The sequence below is a fragment of the Chenopodium album genome, chromosome 8, assembly GCF_948465745.1.
Source record: "Chenopodium album chromosome 8, dcCheAlbu1.1, whole genome shotgun sequence".
NCBI classification, from domain to species: Eukaryota; Viridiplantae; Streptophyta; class Magnoliopsida; order Caryophyllales; family Amaranthaceae; genus Chenopodium; species Chenopodium album.
The window spans coordinates 50,022,326-50,043,978 of record NC_137841.1 but is presented as its reverse complement, the minus strand read 5'-3'; the positions used below and the strand labels follow the sequence as shown (position 1 = coordinate 50,043,978).

General features: G+C 31.0%; 1 protein-coding gene across 1 annotated transcript; it reads right to left on the bottom strand.

Annotated features, from left to right (window-relative positions):
• Nucleotides 1-3,995: 3,995 nt before the first annotated feature.
• On the bottom strand, nucleotides 3,996-14,423 carry LOC145556105 (transglycosylase). Its single transcript, XM_081617777.1, has 4 exons — nucleotides 14,246-14,423; nucleotides 11,351-11,401; nucleotides 4,810-4,940; nucleotides 3,996-4,335 (listed from the first exon to the last, which is right to left on the bottom strand). The coding sequence occupies exons 1-4, from the start codon at nucleotides 14,420-14,422 to the stop codon at nucleotides 4,215-4,217; spliced, it is 480 nt and encodes a 159-aa protein (XP_081473903.1). The 5' UTR covers nucleotide 14,423; the 3' UTR covers nucleotides 3,996-4,214.
• Nucleotides 14,424-21,653: the final 7,230 nt, after the last annotated feature.

Sequence of the window (21,653 nt, the reverse complement as noted above, 5' to 3'; positions counted from 1 at the left end):
TTATAGGGAGGGGTTACTTGTTGATTTTACAAGGGTTATTTGTAAAGTTTTAGGGGGTTATTACTTGTTACTCGTAGTTTATTAGGAGTTACTTGTTAGTTTTACAGAATTTGTTGTTAAGTTAGAGGGGTTACTTGTTTATTTTTGTTAAATTTCAGGTGTTACTTGTTAGTTTTATAGGGGTTACTTGATATTTTTAGGAGTTACTTGTTAATTTTTGTTAGGGTTACTTGTTTATTTTAGTGGTTACTTGTTAGTTTAACAGGGGTTACTTGTTGATTTTTGTTAGGGTTACTTATTTATTTTCGGGGTTACTTATTAATTTTTGTTAGGGTTACTTGTTTATTTTAGGGGTTACTTGTTAATTATACAGGGGTTACTTGTTAATTTTTGTTAGGGTTACTTGTTTATTTTAAGGGTTACTTGTTAATTTTATAGGGGTTACTTGTTAATTTTTGTTAGGGTTACTTGTTTATTTTAGGGGTTACTTGTTAATTATTGTTAGGGTTACTTGTTTATTTTAGGGGTTACTTGTTAATTTTTGTTAGGATTACTTGTTAATTTTATAGGGGTTACTTGTTAATTTTTGTTAGGGTTACTGGTTTATTTTAGGGGTTACTTGTTAATTATTGTTAGGGTTACTTGTTTATTTTAGGGGTTACTTGTTAGTTAAACAGGGGTTACTTGTTAATTTTATAGGGGGTTACTTGTTAATTTTTGTTAGGGTTAATTGTGTTATTTTAGGGGTTACTTGTTAATTTTTGTTATGGTTACTTGTTTACTTTAGGGGTTACTTGTTAGTTGTACAGGGGTTACTTGTTAATTTTTGTTATGGTTACTTGTTTATTTTAGGGGTTACTTGTTAGTTTAACAGGGGTTACTTGTTAGTTTAACAGGATTTACTTATTAATTTTACAGGGGTTAGTTATTAGTTTTACAGGGGTTAAATGTTAATTTTACAGGGGTTACTTGTTAATTTCTTCAATTTCATTGTATCTGTTTTCATCTTCCAGATCCAATACCTGATTACTGGTTTGGAGTTCAAGATTCATCAAAGAATCTTCAATTTGTTCGATCTCTAATGATTCTTGTGAATCAGGTAATTTTCGAATTCTTCTGCCATTGTTATTCTTTAATTTCTGGAAGAAAAATTGTGTGAGGTTTCGCTCAATTTTCGCATTCGTTCCTCGTAAATGAGTTGTTACGGGTTTTAAGGTTTAGAAATTTGCGCGTGTTTGGTAGAGCTATTTTGTTCAGTGCTTGTTTCCTAATCCCGTTATACGCGCGTCGTTCTCCGTTATTCTGCTGACTTGGAAGCAGGCCACACGGTGTGGCCTGCTGCACCAAAAAGGCGCCGTAAATTTATTTACAGAAAGGTGATTTGGTTTGTTATATTTAATCTCTTTTATGAAATTCATCAGATGAAAATCAAATTTCATTTAGCGGCCTCGTCATGTCTTTTATGTATCTTTTCTTCCCTTAAACTCCAAATCTCTTTTTTAGAGAGTACCATTAACAAAATTTATATTTATTCACAAACTTTCTATTATATGTACATAATAAACCTCCATTCTTTAATAGAAAGATATTTCTACCTGATAACATAGATCAAAGTTCCACATTGACAAATGTGTCGATCAAATTGGGGCATATATGTTGAAATGGAAGGAGTATTAAAGTTTCTTAGTATAATAAATTGGTGAAAGACAAGTCCTACTTATGAAAAGTACTCTAGGAACTTATATGCATTAGTAGTTTATTTGGTTAGGATTATTTTTGTATTGTGTCCATTTTTTGCTCTATTAAACTCGAGTTGTTTGTGTTTTCTATAGCTATTTTTGTGCTTCTGGTGGGATTGTTAAAGATGAATTAGAAAATGATCAAATGTATCAACACTATTAGTTGGATCGATGAATGAAAAATATGTGCTTGCAGAAGTTTATCTCAGTTTCATAAGCACATAATGGAACGTTGCATCCACAAGGGTAACTAACTATCTTTTGAAAATAAACTTGAGTTGTAAACGAAGCAAATGATAGTTTTCAAAGTCACAATATCTATCATTGTCCAAGATTTTTTTTATAACTAGTGTTCAAGATTCTAGTTACGTTAGAATATAGACTTAAAAATTTTCTAACAAAAGGTTACATACCCTTAAAAGTTTCCTTATTTATTCCCTTACCTTTGTCTTACGCTTGTAGCCACCTTATTATATCTCCCCAACACTAAACTAGGTGATGAATGACCTTTTACCGACATTGGTCAGGTTAGGCACTAGAATTAAAAATTGCTTGAAGTATTAGCCCAATTTTATTTTAATCCACCTAATTTAATCCAATCGTAGCCCAAATATCCATTCAAACCCTTTTCCTAGTCCAAAATCCACAAACCATTTTTTTTCCTTGACCACAGGCCAAAACCGAGGAATATTAATTTTTGTGGGCCATAATTTTGATTCAAATATGAATTGGTTGAATAGGTCTTGAAATAATCTTTCCAGTGATATATCATAAACCCAATTCCTATTTAAAACAAAGAAGATATGAGCAAAACACAAAAACTTAGCCCAAAACCGACATTCTTGTAATCAAATGGTCATATTTTTAAATATAAGAAATATTTGACCTAATTTCAATTGGTTTGGAATGTAGATTTCAAGATTTTTTCCAGCAATGCATTAATATATGCCTTATTATGAGTTGCGGATCAAAAGTTATGGAAGTTTTTAAATCGTGTAAATTATGCCAAAAGTAATGCTTAACGGTACATTAAACCGCGCAACGGTTCACTATATTGTGCCACGATACAAAAATTATTTGTACTGACACTTCTTTTTTCACCTTCTAGCTATAAATATGACCCTAATTCTAGGTTTTTCGGAGAGGAAACAATTTTTCTTATTTTTTTTGAAGAAAAGAGGAGATAGTGTCATACAAGTAGAAATCCAATAATTCAAGCTTTTGATAATAGTTATATCTATTCTAATCATTGTTTTCAATTAAATTGAAGTTCCTTTGCAATACTAGGAGTTCTACTCATCAACCTAGGTGTAAAAGGTTTAATTTTTAAGAGTCTGGACAAACCTAAAATTTTATTTTATTTTAATTTAATTAATTTGATTTGATTTACATTTTTATTGAAGTATCTAACAAGTTATTCATGATGTATCAATTTAAAGGAGCACACACAATGTAAGTAATAATTTTAATTAATTGCTTAACTTATTTTTTTTTTTGCTAGTATCATGTTTAGGTTTATTATTGTGATTTGGATTCTTTGACTAACAACTTATGATGTTGCTTCAAATATATATACCGCACTAACTTATGTATTATTGATCACCCTTTTGCATATTTGATTAGGAATATGCAATTGAAAACCATGCCTAATATGATAATTTTGACAATCTAATTAGATTCCCTTTTAATCTTGGGGACTTAAATAAGTAATCACAAAATAATCAGAATTATGTGTGGATTAATATTAAACTAATTTTGCCTAATTTAGTTTGGAGAAAACCAAATAATATAGGAAGAGGTTTGAATAACACGAGGGTGTATTTTAAAATATTTTAGTTGATTTTCTTGAAAATGATATTGAATTTTAATTAACACTTCGTAGTGTGAAAGAATTAAAAGTTTAAATGCATAGTAAATTTAGATACCTTGATGGGAGACTTTCTTTAATTGAAACGTATTGTTTCCAATAAGGCAAAGTGGATTTATGAGTTGACTTCTTCATGCCACCATTAAAAGCTCTGACAATGAACTCTTCATCTATTGCCCTATTCATAATTATTGAATTGTAACATATAAATCATAATTGAATTCATAGATAAGCATAACCAAAAGTGTAATAGATATAATACTACTTTGTATATAATAATGTACCATTAAGTGTTATAATCCTGTTATTTTTAATCTTAAAACTATTTGTTTTGATATAATCATTTTTTAAATTCCTAATTTTTGTTTTTTAAATTTTTTTTTTTTTTTTGGAATGAAATAATTAAATCTTGCTTTTTATCACATCATACCGCTACTACGCGGTCTACTATATATAATAAAGATACTAATGTCTTTTAACTCCTTTATCTTTCAACCAAAAAAGTAAAAAACAAAATCCATTTTCCAGGTTTTATTTCCAAGGTTAAGTAATTACATTAAGTAAAAGGAATAGAGAGAGTGATTACTTTATATGGCATTTAATTAAACTTACCGATGGTCAAAGTTAGATAACCACTTCAAATAAGCAACACCAAAATATACATTTACAAAAGGTCTATACAAAGTAGAACTTTCTTCTTCCAATGCACATGCTCGATATCCATGTTCTCTATCACAAAGAAAATTTAAAACTTATTAGATTTCCGTCCCAAAATAATTGGGACATCAGACTTTTTTTTATCAACTTTGATCATCTTTTATTATGTAATACTTCCTCCGTTTCTTTTTACTTGCACACAGCCTTGTGGCACGTGTTTTGAGGTCGGGTTTATGTAATGTAAACAGATAAATTATTCATTATAATTTTTACAAATGATACTTAACCCTATTCTAATCTTCGTGTAAAAATTATATTGATAAAATAGCTCGTTTACCCTCACTAATCATCTCCTAAAATTGCGTGCCTAAAAGGTGTGTTGCAAGTAAAAGAAAACGGAGGAAGTATAACTTTAAGAAAAGCTAGATATTGTAATAGGATAAAAATAAATATGGTAAAAGTTTTGAAAAAATATCAAGCGTGTCAATTAATGTATGAAGGATGGAGTAAAATATTACATATAAGATTAGCTATTATAATGTTCACCTGAACAACCAATTAGAAATTTGGGGAGAAATTTGCATGATACCGAAAGTCCTCTCTTTTGTTTTCTTTATGTATCGTGTTGCAAGGACTTGTCTATCACTTTCTAATTCTGCAATAGCACAAATCATGTCCTGTGGTACAATAACAGTTTTAAAGGTAAAAAATATGTGTATCTCTTAAAAAAAATGTGTATATACATCTCTCTCTCTCTCTCACACACACACATATATATGTATGTATCTCTTAATAATGTATTATATATTTTTCATTTCTTCCTACTATAGTACAAACCTAAAAGGTTACCAAACAATTATCAAAATAAATACTTTCTCAAGTTCATTTTTACCTTAACTAATCATCACTGTAATAAGAACGCCTTGGACAAAAAAGAATATGAATGAATAAATTTAATCTAAAATGTGTAATGCAGACAAATACTCTTAGCTCCCTAATCCGAACAAATAATTGCAATGCATGATAAGACAAGAACCGACTTCCCAACTAGAGCTTATATGGAATTTAAAATATGAGAAAAGGGGGACATAAAACGTTTTCCAGCCTAAATTAAGGATGTCCCTTAATAAATCCAATCTAATTAATAATTGGGCCAAAGTGGCGCTAAAACGCACTTTGTGCCTAGATAATAACAAAACAAAGTGTGTTAAAATACTGAATATCATATTTTTTGCCAAAAACTACCTGATAAAGCCTAGAATTTCTAACAAACTACCTAACATAAAAATTGTTTTAAGAAACTACAATAAGAACAAGAAATTTCATCTGGGTATACGGAGTATAATAATTTGTAGGAATTTTACAACTTTTGACCCAAATTAGGTGAAATTAGGTGAAATAAGAACAAGATATTTCATCTGGGTATACGGAGTATAATATTTTGCTACAAAGCAATATTGTGTAAGTCTTGTAATTTTTTTTTTGACAAAATGTAGTCTTGTAATTGGGTATGATCTTTGTTCAATTTTACTAGCTGTAATAAATAAATAAATATGTAATTACTCACTTAAATTATCTTGGAGTGTTGATTGTCTTGCATTATTTAACCTCTACTTCAAGCCTTCAAGGGATTGGATTTTGGAGAAACTAAGCAGTGGATGGTTGGCAGTGCACACCCATAAAATCTTGGATCTTCCACTTCTTGGGGGTGTTTTGTGGTGGGTTTAATGCTAGAAAATTAGGTTAACGGTGGAGATCCGACCAAAGGTAGTCTCTTACAATATTTTACCTTTTAATAGGTGGTTTCTTACAACATTTATTTTATCAGGTAGTTTGTCATATATTCTAAGTTTTATTAGGCAGTTTCTGACAAAACAACTTAGTATCTTAGCACAACTATCAGTGTCATGTGCAACATTTACGTGCTACCCTTAGGATTTTGAACGGATGTCAAAAGAGTCAATGAAATCCCAAGAAAGTAGATGATATTTTAAATAATGGTCTTTATATTAATAAGAATGTCACTATGTTAAAATAAAGGTTATTATGTAAAAGAAATTCATGTGTTAATAAAAGGTTACTAGTAGAGATTTGTATATTTCATAATGAGTTTCATTGTATTAATCAATATGAACAATAAAGGTCTTTATGTTAAAGTTAGGGTCATGTTTGCATATAATCATATATCTCTCTGTTACACTCCGTTTGTGTTATAGTGATCTCAAGTTCACAATAATATTATAGTGATCTGATGAGTCATATTCATACAGGATTTATAAGCATGTTATGCTACTTTTGTAGTAACATTTTAGGTTTTTTTTTTTTTTTTTAAATTTTTTTTTGTCGTTTTTAGGTTCATGTTTGCATAAGTCATCACATATCTCTCTATTACACTACATTTGTGTTTTTTATAACGTTTCTGGTGATTTCATATATATAGCCACTTAGGCGCATTCAATTTAAAATGTTTAGAGTTAATTCAGATGATATTTGGACGCAAGATTGATGAATTGAGGTTGATCAATGAGAGAGATGTGTTTTTTAAATCTTAGGTCTAGATTTATATCGATTAGAAATAAAAATATATATTATCCAAAAGAGTCGCTTTGTACCTTTAGGAGATGAATTTGAGTATGAAACGAAGAAAAACTATGGATCATAACTTGAGTTTTATAGATCCAATTGGAGTAATTCAAGTTGCGTTGGAAACTAGACTTAAAGATCTTTCCAACAATATGCTGCATGCCTCTACAAAATTCCTAGATCTTGAGTTACGCCATCAAGACTTGATCCAAAAGAGTCGCTTTGTACCTTTAGGAGATGAATTTGAGTATGAAACGAAGAAAAACTATGGATCATAACTTGAGTTTTATAGATCCAATTGGAGTAATTCAAGTTGCGTTGGAAACTAGACTTAAAGATCTTTCCAACAATATGCTGCATGCCTCTACAAAATTCCTAGATCTTGAGTTACGCCATCAAGAGTTGAATCTGTGAAGCTGCCAACCCATAGCCCAGCCACCGGATGATGGTCGTGCTGTGCGTGAGGGACGTAGCTACTAATTAGAGGGATGGAAAACCAATGCCCTTTGGTCAAACTCCTTCCTATACAGCTTATCCGACCATCGCCCAATGGGTGGGGTGTGTGCACATATGATGAGGAATCATATGTGGACTATAACTCTATATTTCGACCAATCATTAAACATCTTACTTTTATTTTCCTGTTTTATTTTGGATTAGGAATAATATAAATACTCAAGCGTAGGGGTGTGCAAAAAATGATAGAGGCTGGAAACTGGACCGGAATTGGACTGGACCGGATCGGACTGTTGGATTTCGGTCGGTCTTCGGTCCTCACATCTTGTATTTTCTTATTAATAAGGTGAAAATTTAATATATTATGTTTAAATTTTAAAAATTTAGGTATAAAAATTATAATTTATAAATTCTAGGTGCAAAATAGGAAAGCACGCGTACAAAAACAAGGCGTTAAAAAATAATGTATACATAAAAATATTAAAATGCAAAAAAAAAAAAAAAAAGAAAGAGTATAATAGGTCCATTCTGGTCCAAAATCGGACCAAATCGGAATAAACAGGTCTAGATCGGAACCTGGACCAATTGATTATGATTCGGTTCCGGTCCTTAAAATATAGTGATTCCGGGTTCCAGCCCATTCCGGTCTCGATCCGGTCCGATTTTGATTGGTGCACAACCCTACTCAAGGGATATTATTTTTCACTTAGGCAGTTTATGCTTTTATTTTATACATTTGTTATAGTTTTCTCTCTAGCCTTAGTTTTTCATGGACAACTTCATGGACTCCATGGATTTGTTCTTGAGTTTATTACTTTAATTTATCGATTTAATTTTATTTCTGTACTTTAATTATGCTTTCTTTATTAGATTTAATTTTTTATTTATTTATTTCATGATTAAGTAGTTTAATTTCTAGGGTTGAGGAATCCATGATTGTATTGTAATTCTTGATTGATATTATTTATGGTTTGATTAATGGTTGACATCTCTAATGTATAAAGCTATACTATTAATCTTACAACCAAGACAATTATTTGATTAATTATTGTTAATAAGAGTTGGAGTCGAAATATCATACTTTTAGATGCTTACTTACAATAAACAGCTCTGATTATTTTAGCGACCAAACTACATATTTGAATAGAGAGTGTTAAGACCCGATTGTAGGCTGAGAAATTGCTCTAGATACTTGATTAATTGAATTGTTAATGGTATTTTGATAGATTTAGAGTTATAGGTGTGGTGAACCATAACCTTGAGCCTTTTTTTTTTTTAAAAAAATTCGTACTTTCATTAGTTTAGAATTTTTATCTCAATTTCATGACATAGTTTATTTCTCCGATTTCTTAGAGGTTAGATTAAATAATCATCTCTTTGTAGATTCAACCCTACTTACTTTGTTCGTTGGTTTTGTTAAGATTTTATCTTTTGACAGGTATACGACAACATGATCGTAGTCCACACAAGTTTTAGTAAAGGATTTACCAAAAAATGTTAATAATAAAGGTTACAATATTGAAATTAGGAACACTATGTTCAATATACCATTGGCTGGCATTTGTGGACCTCGGGTCCACACAAGTTCTTTCCCTTTAATCTACCACCATTATGTTTATTATTTCTAACTTGTCCCCAATTTCATCCTATTTTCTCTAATATGTCAATAATGTATACCTTCACCTAAACCTAGACATGTAAATCGAGTTGACTGGTGCAGGTCACTCTAAATCACAATCATTTTAGGTCGGGTCACTTTGGGTCACAGATTGAGAAATACATTTCTTACCCAAATTTTCGGGGTTGGGTCAACCCGGGCCAATGGTTTAAGAACAATTTTTAATTTACTTTATTTTGCCTAATTTTTTATAAATATTTGATTTATTAAGCTTTCTTTCCTATTTATTTTTTAATTTTAGTAATCGAACAATTTCGCCAATATTAATTTTAGGCATTGCGTACTTCCTATGCGTCAAATATTTTGTCTAATTGCTAATTGTTGGGTCAAAGTTGGATAGCTTTGACTATACATTCTGGTTAATATGTAAGAGAAATTATACACAGTCATTTTTTTTTAAAAAAATTTCTACGCATCTTGGATATTGTAAAAAAAGAAAACAATTAGGGATGGAGGAATACATAATTTAAATCGTCACCAAACTAAAAACCATCTTATAGCGGTTGGTGTAGGCCACTGATGGTGATGTGGCTTATGCAGATGCAATTAATATGGGTTGATGGTTGGTGTAATGGTAATTTGTGTGAATATGAGAGAGAGCTATATGAGATAAATTGATGACAAATAGAATAAATGTAGGATCTTGGACAAATGATCAATTTGTATAAAGAACTAGATTCGTTAAACAGAAAAACCCATAACAATGGGTCAATGGGTGGGGTTTGACCTGCAAATGTATGGGTTAAACAGGTTCGGGTTAAACGAGTTTCGTTTTAATCGGGTTTCGAGTAAAAAAAATTGTTCAGGACCCGCAAAAATGAGTACAGGTCTGGTTGAAAATTTTATAGGTTTACCTACACCCACTTGTTGTCCCCAGCCGAATAACCAACATTAAAATCAATCTTTATGGAGACAAATTAAATGATAATTGTTATCATTGAATGGGTGTTTACTAAGAAGTACTTCGTATATTTTTTAATCTTAACATCGACTTGGAATTCATATCTCGATCTCATTCTCTATACTATCTTTCTAACTAGCTTCTATCTTTTCTTCAAACTGCTCATGGTATTAATTTTATTGCTTTAAGTACATACAGGGTTGTGGTCGAAGAAGTTGTAGGGTAGAGTTGCAAATTCTAGTCAATTCACAAAAACATCATTTATCTTCTCTTTTTATTTGATTTATATGCTTATTTGATATATATTTGAGTAATATAATTTACATAAAACCTTAACATTCCTTGATGTGTCTCCAAAAAAATTAGGAGTAATATATATCCTTAACAAAATGGTGATCCTCTCATGTTCATGGACCTGTGTTAATTATTGCACATTCCAACATCAATGTCACTACAAACAAAAAAAAAAAAAAAAAAAAAAAAAAAAAAAAAAAATAAAAAATGACAACAATATTGTGTTTAAAAGATGATGATTCACATTAATGATAATTAGTTATTTTCAATGTTACTAAAAAAAAAACTATTTATGCCATCTTTTTGCACATGTTTTTAAACTTGTAATGTTGATTTTAGCCCTAAAACTTTGGTTTTAGAAAATGGAGACTCTCACTTACTCTAAATTCCTCTCTATTTAACACATTGTTGACTCTCATTTACTTAAATGTTAATAAATACATCAACAACTAAAAAATTTTAAACAACTCACAAATTGATTTAGGTGGATCCCCCATTTTAGGCTAAGACTTCGAGTTGGCCCCCTTTTGGGCCACGAGATCACACTATATTGACAAAATGATAGTGGACATTTTGTGCCAAATTTGGGCCGTGTCAAAATCAAATAAAATATATAGGCTACCTAATACCCGTAAAAATTAAAAATCAAGTCGAGACAAACTGGGTCCAAAAATCAGGCCAAAAAACCACACAAATTCGACACTTTTTAGGCCTTATAAAAGGATACTTTGATCAAGTTTATTACATATTCTTTGATACACAAATATATAATTATTATGGATGTCCATTATAACTTGTAACTCCATCAATATCATGCCTCTATTTGTAATCTCTTTGTAACCCCCATATGTCATTACTAATTCACATTGTAACCCCATATAAATGGAGTCTTAATTGTCCATGGAGGTTACAATATTCTCATGATGTATATATACAACATGGTTTAATGAAATGATAGAACAACACATTACAATCTATATTTTTCTCCAATATTCTCTATTATATTTATGATATGTAAGAAATAAAAACGCTTATATTTATGATTTACAAGTTTATTTATATATATGTACATATTTAACGATGTATTGATACTAATAAAACAAAAAGGTGTATAACAAATTGTTACTTATTATTTAGTATTTTTATGAATCAAAATCAAGTTAGATAGTACATACCACATCCATTTGAGAATGAAAATGTCTACGATTAACAATCTCTGCAATGGCCTGAAATAAAAGTTTTGTGTAATGATAAGTAAAACTGGTATACTAGATTGAATATTTACTTAGTATTTATATTTTAATTTTTTATTTTTGATATCTATACTCTAAGAAGAAATTTTATTTTATTATATTTTTCCAAATATAAATGTGAAATGTTGAATACAATAATATTATTCTTGAATAAACCCAAAATTTGATATTATAGGTTATTTGGTTAAAGTAAAAGATTAGATGATTTTCCATTTATTACTTGTAACACTTTACTTATTCACTAATAAACTATGTTTGACTACATTTATTTCTATAATTTATATATAAAAACTAAAATTTTGTGAGATAAAGTGAAGTTATAATTTTTTATAATCTTTATTTATAAGTAATTAAATGTAATGGTGTAAGAATACAAAATTAATATTATAATAGTGAAAAGCTTTTGTGAATGTGGTATATATTATCTCGAAGTATTACAAAACAAATGAAACAATATCTAATTATCATAATAAAGCAATTATGTTTAGTAATGTTTCGAGGGAAAATCTTTCTTTAACCAATCTAAAAGGGGAAAATGTTATTAGATCAAATATCAATTGTCTAGCAATCTCAATAGTTTCCTTTCATTCTTTAACTTGAAAAAAATATATCAAAACTATCATTTAGAGTTCTTTCTAAGGCCCTGTTCTTTTCACCTTAAAAAAATAATATTAAGTAAAAATAATTTCAATTTAGTAAAAATAAGTTCAGTTCAGTAAAATTAATTTCAGTTTAGTAAAAATAATTTTAGTTCAGTAAAAATAAGTTCAGTTCAGTAAAATTCAGTTTTCTTAAAGAAGAATTATAATAGAAAATCAGTAAAAATAATTTCAGTTAAGTAAAAATAATTTAAGTTCAGTAAAATTAAGTTCAGTTCAGTAAAAATAAGTTCACTTCAGTAAAAATAATTTCAGTTCAGCAATATTAAAGTGAATCAAACAGGACCTAATGCTTCCTCCTTATTTAACTTATAATGTTGTGCCATGGAATGCACTTTAAGGAAACAATTTAAAAAGTTAAACAATCAACTTTTACAAAATTATCTTGCAAACAATTGAATTAGAGAGGAAAAATAAAGGTATTTGGTGTTTAAATATGTTGACAAATTTGATTGTTTATTACCTTCTAAATAAGTTTGTCATGAGACAAGGTTGCTAGTTAAAAAATTAAAGCAAGTATATCATAGGTAATATTTTGAATGAGATCAAGTGATAAGTAATTTAAAACTACTAACAAGTCTTTTATGGAAATAAATCTTAAAAAAATGGTATTGAGTAACTAAAGATGTTGATTGTAAAATGGCAGTACGTTAGAAATCACGTGGTTCATCAACTTCAACTATTAAAAAAATAGAATATCTAGAAAATCTTTTTCAAAATTATTAATGAGATTGGATAATAGATAAATACTAGTTTTAAGTCCCGTTCCATACACAATAATAAATTTTAAAAATATCATTTTAAATTATTTTTTTTAAAAAAATTATTAACAAATTAAATTAAAAAAAATATATAAAAGTAAAGCAATAGTTCAATATATAAAATTACTCGGTTTTATACATATTTAAATAGATAAGTTCAAACACGCGACATTTAAAACTTTATTGGAGCATTCACATTGTATCACTATTTCATTCCCTTTGGTTTTTTATCATCTTAAATTCGGCTAAGTTAATCTATGTCTCTACCAATTTTTTTTATTATTATTTTTTTATGGATACCATCTTGAAAGACGTATTAGTTGGTGAGACTTTAGAAAGATATATATATTCAAGAAAAATGAAATCATTACTACTACTTCATAAAATTTTAAATCAAAACCATGGATAAAAAAATCTTTCCAACTGCCTCTACAACATAAATGAAGATTCTAATTTTAATTTATTTGCATATCCTTTTGGGTTCATAACTTCCTGCTTTCCACCGATTTTTACAACAATAAAATTTAAATTGCACTCCCTCATAGTTTACTTATTCCTTAATTAAAAGCTAGAAAATGTACGTATGATGACGGTATGAACAAAGACTTATTTACACATGTCTACTTTTTTTTTTTGTTTGAAAGATACATATGTCTCTTTAATATTTCCTCTATTATCTCATAATATTTTACACAATTAAAATTTTCTAATACTTATTGAAATGATTTAATTAATATCAATAATTATTTTAAAAAATGCACACATAGATTAGCTATATTAGCTGCATCCAAAGCCCTTTTTTTTTTTCCCAGATTTGATCTATGAAACTATTAATTATTTTATGTGTAAAGACAAAGTCATATTTAGCTAGTATTGATGTAGTATGCAAAATGTTTAGTATAACACAATTTTTGTCAAGCTTTAATTTAAAATATTTAATATTTTGTACAGATTTGTAAATGGTATGGTTCACTTATTTATATTACTTATATTGTATGTTATTAACTTAATATGTTCCACCTTCCAATTGTTTTCCTTAATTTCCTTAAATAAAAGATAGGAGAAGAAAAAAGGAAAAATAAAAAGGCGGAAAAATTATTCATAATGTAGTGACAAGTGTCATTACTTATTTGCTTTTAGTATAGGTTTATAGATAGTTTAACTAGTTTATGGATAACTTAGTATAAAATTTGATCAATAATATGAAACTTAGTTATGCTCATTTAGCTTTATTAATACAAAAGATGAACAAATAACACACAAATCACGTTAATTTAGATGAGAAATTCCCCGACAAAGCAGCTAGTACCAGGTAAACTCATATTGGCTAAAGTGAAAAAGAAGAAAATGGTTTAAAAATAGTTTAAAAAAAAATAGAAATTATATTAGTATGTTACCTTCATCTCTGTTTGTGTAAGGAAAGGTTGTCCATCTGGATCTCTTGAGAGGTGAACTTTTTGGCCTCTAATTTCACCAGAATCAAGCCATTCAGTTCTAACTTGAGGATCTAACCATAAGGCTTCAATGTCTAAAGGATGAACACAATCATCCCAATATTTGAAGCTAGTTGTCATTTTCTCTGTTGTCATTTACAATATTATATCAAGGTAAATAATTATATATTGATTTACAATGTCTTAAGTTTTTGTAGAATAATATTATTTTTGTGATAGAACAGATGATGATTATTTATATATATGGTTATATGCATACCTTAACTATTGTAAAATAAAAAATAAAATAAAATTTAAGAATATAAAATTGATGGTATAAACAGATAATTGGCACTTTTAATGTAAGTTTTACCAAATAATATATTTATTTATGATAACAATATTTATGTTAAACAAATAATTTTAATTAGAAAGATGGAATTCAAATTAAAACATACTTTACCTTGTAATGATTTATCCATAAACATATAACATACATTTATGATCTATATCTTTAGATAGGGAGCATATCTGGAAATGCATCAATGAGGATAAAGAGTCATGAGTGATTAGTTAATAGCCATAAAAAAAAGTTTCACATTCAACCTAAAATATCATAATAATGATAAAAGCAATGTGATGATTAATTACCTTTGATAAATTTAAAACGAATGAGTTACATATATAATATCAGATGAATAATTTTTATAAAAATAACCATATCCATGCACAGGTAATGCTGCACATTTTATTATGTATTTCAAATTAAATGCAATCAATTGCATTTACACCTTTTTCTTAGCAAATAATACGCACATTGCCACGTTGTATGAGAAATTGTGTGGTTAAAATGTTGTTACATTTACAGTTGTTATTATGGTTAAGAATCAGAAATATGATTCATATATTTTTATTAAAAAAAAGTTAGTAATAAGGTAATAATAAGAAAATTTATAATACACCCTTTATTTCTCAATGTTCTTTTACTTCTCCTTTGATTATTCCTTAAAATTAAATATTTCACATATTCGCTTTATTACATTTTCATCCTTTCTTATTTGACATGTTTCTTTTATCACGGTTGTCGATTGACGTACAAGTTTAATGATTATTATTATCTCTAATTATCAATTAGTTAAAATTGTAAAGTACTATGTGTAGGGAATATTTCAAGCATCCCACACTTGAGCCCCACTGTGATCATACACTTAAGCATGGTGGCGTCCAACGGGAAGGAAGCTAGAGCAAAAGAGTCGCCAATAAGTTTTAGAAACTTGTAAACCGTTCACAGGGTGAAGGTTACACCCCTTCACAATCCATGAGATCGTTAACTCCATAGTGGTGTGGAACCATGACTAGTTATTCGGGGATTAAGGTACGAATCCAACCATAAAGAGATTGAACCTGCCCTAAAAATAGAACTCTACATTATTCTTCTCTTATTCATGTGCGCTTTCTGACTAACATACAATCAATATATTAACCCTAAACCTGTTTAATCTATATTGTTTGAATATTAATGCATAAACAAATCTATTATTGGCGATCACTTGAATTATAATATGATGAGTGTCATTTATGACACTCATAGGGTAGTGTTTTAGGATATTTTCACTATATTTTTCATGCTTTTCTTTTATCATTTTGGTCATTTCTCCATTAGTTTCTCTATTTCTTCTTCCTTTGTGTTTTACTTTCCTTTATGTGCTTTTCTTCGTGTTTTCCTTTTATATTGCTCTTTTTCTCTTCTATTTTCTCTATTTGGTTTCTCTTGTAGGTGCTTAAGGACTTAGCTTTGCAAAGGATTCAAGAGGAGCAAAAAGAGCTAAGCAAAGGAGATTCAAGCCTCGTGGAGAGGGCGCTCTACATCTTCTCATTGCCGTGGGTGCGGGACCTGAAGGCCGCGGTCGCGGGTTAAGTGCTTCAACTTGGTGATTTTAGGCAGGAACTCTCCGCGTCCTAGCCGCGGGCGCGGAGAATCTGGAGAGACTGCTCCAGATAGAGAGACCGCGATCCCCTGCTTCTTCTGGAACAGGGCATCTGCCGATCCCAAAGCCGCGGGCGCGGGTGGCTTTTCCGCGGGCGCGTGCTACAGTACCCGCGGGTGCGGGTCTTACCTTGATTGCCCGCGGAGTTAGTTATGGGTTCCGTACCCGTTTCTGCGCGCCCGCGGGGTCTTCTTGGAGAGGGCGCGACCGATCAACTTTTCTTCTTTGTCTATTAATACTCTTGTAAATCCTTTTGAAGGATAACGTTTAGATAATATTTCATTTGCTTAGTTTTTAGAGAGAGAAACTAGAGAAAAGTTAGAGAGAGTAGAGATTGTAATCCTTGGATTTGATTTGTAATTCAACATTGCTTCTTCAATCAAGTTTGGAATTCTTCTTCATATCAATGAAAGTTTGTGAGATTTCTTTCCTTTGAATTTAATTCAATTGCAATTTTCTTTTATGTTTGAATGTTTGGTTTGGATTTTGATTTAGCTTTGAGAATTTGTTGATTGATTGTATTTCTTTTTGATTTAGCTTGAGATGAATATGTTTGTTATTGAATTTGTTTTGGCTTTCAATTTCACCATGATTAGTGAGTAGATTAGTTGCTAGGGAGAAGGGGAAGCATGCTTGATTGATAATTTTTGCTAGTTGATGATCATTGATTGATTGAATTGTTGCAATTAAATTGGTTGACACAGTTGTGCATGTGATTAATTAGACTAGGAGTGATCAACCTATAAGATTAATCTAGATTGCATTGCAAATTTCAAAGACACGAACAATTGATTTGAGAATTGCTTTAATTGATTGAATTTGATTGTGATTCTCCTTGTTAGCCATTTATAGTGAACCCTAGCTTGGTTTATAGGAGATAACCTTTGAATTCCTTTGATTGCAACTATTGTTTGTCCCTTGCAATGTTTGAATCAATTGGGTGATCTATCAATTAGCGTGATTGTTGAGCTTGCATGTGGAACCTATATCCCTAGTGTTTAGTATATTGTTCGATTACTTTGATTTGTCTTGATTCTTGTTATTCTAGTTACCAACTCAACCATTGATAATTCTTCGATTTAGCTTAATATTAGACTATATCATAACTCCAATTCATTCCTTTGGGTTCGACCCTTGACTTACCGCGTACTAGTATAAGGTTTGTTAAGTGTTTACAAATTTAGTTTGACCAAGGGAGAATTAGATGATGACCTAGTTCCAACCCTTGTCAAAATGGCGCCGTTGCTGGAGAATGTCATTGGTGCTTTGTTATAGCTGTTGAGTCTATTTCATTCTTAAAAATAAGACAAAAATATTTTCCTCTTTAAGGCTACACTTGTAGCCATGCTACTAATCATTTCCTTTGAGTTGTATGCGTAGAGCACGTGGTCATTTTCTAGTGCCATTTGATCGAAGATTGAGAGGACTATTAAAAGATTAAGGGTTGCTAGGTGTACAGAATATTTCAAGCACTAACCCCTAGCTTGAACCCCACTGTGATCATACACTAAAGTACGGTGGCGTCTAAAGGGAAAGAAGATAGAGCAAAAGAGTCGCCAACAAGTTTTTAGGAGCTTGTAAACCGTTCACGAGGTGAAGGTTACACCCCTTAACGATCCAAGAGATCGTCAACTCCAATAGGTCTTGAACCATGACTGGTAGTTCGGGGATGAAGGTACAAATCCAACCTAAAAGAGATTGAACCTGCCCTAATAATAGGCCTCTACTTTATTCTGATCGTATTCATGTGCGCTTTCTGACTAACATGCAATCAATATGTTTAACCCTAAACCTGTTTATCTATGTTGGTTGAATATTAATGCACAAATAAATCTATTATTGGCAATCACTTGAATTATAATTATATTCACCCTAAACAAGATTATTAATTATCTTATTAAGCGTGATTACAAGTCCAAATTCCCTTTAAACATGCATAAAAAGGCGTGATCAAGCAATAAATAATAAAAATCAAGCAACATAATAAATAATCATAACAATTATAATCATAAATCATAAAAATAATCATAATCATGATATAGCATAATAATAGCAAGATCCTAGGCATGATACTAACAAGATTAATAACAAACCCTAGCATGTCACTAAACATTAATGATCAAAGCTTTAATCCTAACATGACATTAACATTATATTAGGAAAGAATGTAGGAAGCATTGTAGGAATCATAATTGATATAAGAAAATCACCCTAGATATCATACTAAAGAAAGCATCCTAACATGATACTAAGAACATCCTAAACATGATACTAGGAATCAATAAAACATCCTAACATGAAATTTATATCATAATAACAATGTAAACAATTAAAGCACTTACTTGGATTCCTCGTACCTCTTTCTAATAAAAAAATACACACGTTAGTAACTTCAAGGAAAATAATAAACAATTAAATTAAATTAAATAATTAAAAGAGAGATTTGGGACCAAACCCTCAGAAAATAAAACCTTTCACGTCTAGGGCGAAGGCAACTTCGAACTTGGCTAGGTGTGCCTAGTGCTAATGTATGAGAAATTGTGTTTGTAATAGGCTAGGATAGAAAGAGAGAGAGAGAGAATCAAGAATTTCTTGATGAGAGTTGATGAGAAGAAAGAATTAGAAAGAATAAGAATTGATGAGAATTGATGATTTAAAACGGAGTTTTTAGGAGGCTATTTATAGAGAAAATCAGCCAAAAGATAGAAAATCGAGCCAGAGCTTCAACGAGAATAAAACTCCATTAGCGCCAAACGCTGGCCATTAGCGCCAGGCGCTAATGCTTAGTGCCAAGCGCCAAGCCTTTGCTTAGCGTCAGGCGCTAATAATCAGTTTCACGCGTTTTTGTTTTTATCATATCTTTTGATCCGAAAGTCTAAATAAGTCATATAATATATCGCTGGAAATCTATTAAAGTCTAATTTCCAACCCAATTAGAATAAGATTAAAATATTTTGTAGATAAAAAGATATGACCTAAATAGTGGAAGGGTGTCAGTTTTGGATAGAGTTTCATGTCTAATTCATATCTTTTCCGTTATAGCTCAGATTTTATATTATAATATATCATTGGAAAGATAATTTCAATATATATCCAACCATATAAAATTTGTATAAACATTATGAGGCACGAAAATAAAATCTGAATATATTCCACTTCGTACAAAATAAGGATTCTAAAAAGGAGTGGTTTTATTCAATTTCAAACTCTTCAAAACATAATTATCAATCCTAACTCCATTAGGATTTAAAAGAACCTTCTAGAATATTCTAGAATACTATAATAAATCCTAATATCTTTAGGAATGATAATTAATAATAGGCCCTCCTCTAGATCATTGGGCCGCATATAAAAACCAAACCGGGCCCAGTTTAGTATTTTGGCCATAACTTCCTCATTATTCATCGGAATTGGGCTTATAATATATCGTTGGAAAGGTCTTTTCAAGCCCCATCCAACTACACCGTTATTGGACCCTTATCATGGACCAAAATAAACTGGAATGCACGTTTTTCAAAAATAAGGTAAGAAAGGAAATATTTTCAAAAATAGAAAGAAGAGATATTTTAATAAAAAACATCCTCATCACTAGATTTTTCACACTTTCGCTTTGTTCGATAATCAAATGACATGAAAGGTATTCATCACTGGGTTTGGTTTTGGGGAGACACATTTGGGTGTCTACAGAAGCCCCCACTTTGACTGAGTTTGGAGAAACGCAAGTTTCGAAAACGAAAGTCAAAGTATCGATAGGGACGGAGAATGATTCAGAACGTTTTGCGATCCTAAATCATTCTTGTAACGCCGATACCTGCAAACTAGCGTTAGTTAAACAGATAAAAGAGTTAAGAAACGCGTATCTTGCACCGTCGAGCACACGCCTCTGAAAGTAACCGATTTGTTGTATTTTGCTGTTGTGACAACCTTCCACAATCTATGGAACGCCATCTTGTTGTTTTGATGTTCACTCGCCTCTTAACAATAGAGCCTTTTGGATGATATGCCCACGCGTCTCTAGAGTAAAAGAGCTTGATGATATGTCCACGCGTCTCTGAACAAAGAGCTTTTGAATGATATGTCCACGCTTCTCTGAACAAAGAGCTTTGATGATATGTTAACGCGTCTCTGAACAAAAGAGCTTTTGAATAATATGTCCACGCGTCTCTGAACAAAGAGCTTTGATGATATGTCCATGCGTCTCTGAACAATAGAGCTTTTGATTAATATGCCCACGCGTCTTTGGAGCAAAAGAGCTTGATAATAGGATGCCCACGTGTCTCTGAGCAAAAGATCTTGAAAGAAATGTCCACGCGTCTCTGAACAAAAGAGCTTGATAATATGTCCACACGTCTCTGAAAAAAAGAGCTTCGATGCTTGAATGTTTGTTGCGATAATATTCCGAAGAAAAACTTCCGAAGACCAACACTTATCGATCTTTAAAGCTCGCTTGAACTTTGCTTCTGCTATGCCAGTACGTCAGCGCTTTTGCTTCTTGTGAACCATTATGTCGGTGCCTCGCTCTGCTGTTTATGAACCAGTATGTCGGTGTCTCTGCGATGAGCCAATGCTTAGGCGCTTTAAGCTAAGTGAGACGATCTTTCGTCAGGTCGATCACTTATTGCGATTGTAATCAATTAAACTGACTACTTAATCATGTCAAATTGCTTATAGGGGCTAACTGGCGTACCAAGGAACCCGAAATTGCTGAAAGAGGTTGAAATAACCTTCTCTGAGTGGTTAAGCGTTTTGTCGCTGCTGAAATATCTCTGGCGCCAAGAATTGGCTCTGTCGCCAGACGCTTGGATCTAGCGCCAGGCGCTAAAAACTGTTGCCAGACGCCAGATGTTGTTGCCAGACGACAACCTTGTCGTCTGGTGCTGGAGTCGGGTCTTCCCTATTCTGTTCTTGCTGCCGTTGTTGCTTGGTTTTGCTCCGAACTTTGAGCTTGGTCGTTTCCTTTCAACCAAATTCGCTCAAATCTTTTGTAAATTAAAGCTTTTCATCTCCAATTTACCGATCAATGTAACTCCTCTTATCTTGGAAGAATCTTATGTATCATATTCGCGGTTTTTTCAAACAAAAAATCGGGAATGTTCTTGCTTGTTGGGATGCACCTGCATTTAATCTTTGACTATAGGACTTTGCTTATCTTTCTTTAGGGTTGACCTAAGGTTTAATGTCGCTTGACTCATTAACTTGACACGACTCAAGGAATAAACTTGACTCGCTGTGATTGACTCGAGGTTGACTCGACTCGAAGAGAAATGACACGTGTGACTCATGACCCGTGTGCGCATTGTATTATGATTGTGCGACTCGAAAATGCAAAAAAGAAAAAATTTTCTGTGGAGGGTACCGACTTTCTCCCGAAAAAGAAAGACCAA

Coding starts and splice junctions, on each gene's coding strand:
- LOC145556105 (XM_081617777.1), bottom strand. CDS start 14,422: ATGACAACTAGCTTCAAATATTGGGATGATTGTGTTCATCCTTTAGAC. Junction 11,402..14,245: donor TTACACAAACAGAGATGAAG/GTAACATACTAA, acceptor CTTTTATTTCAG/GCCATTGCAGAGATTGTTAA. Junction 4,941..11,350: donor TTCATTCTCAAATGGATGTG/GTATGTACTATC, acceptor ATTGTACCACAG/GACATGATTTGTGCTATTGC.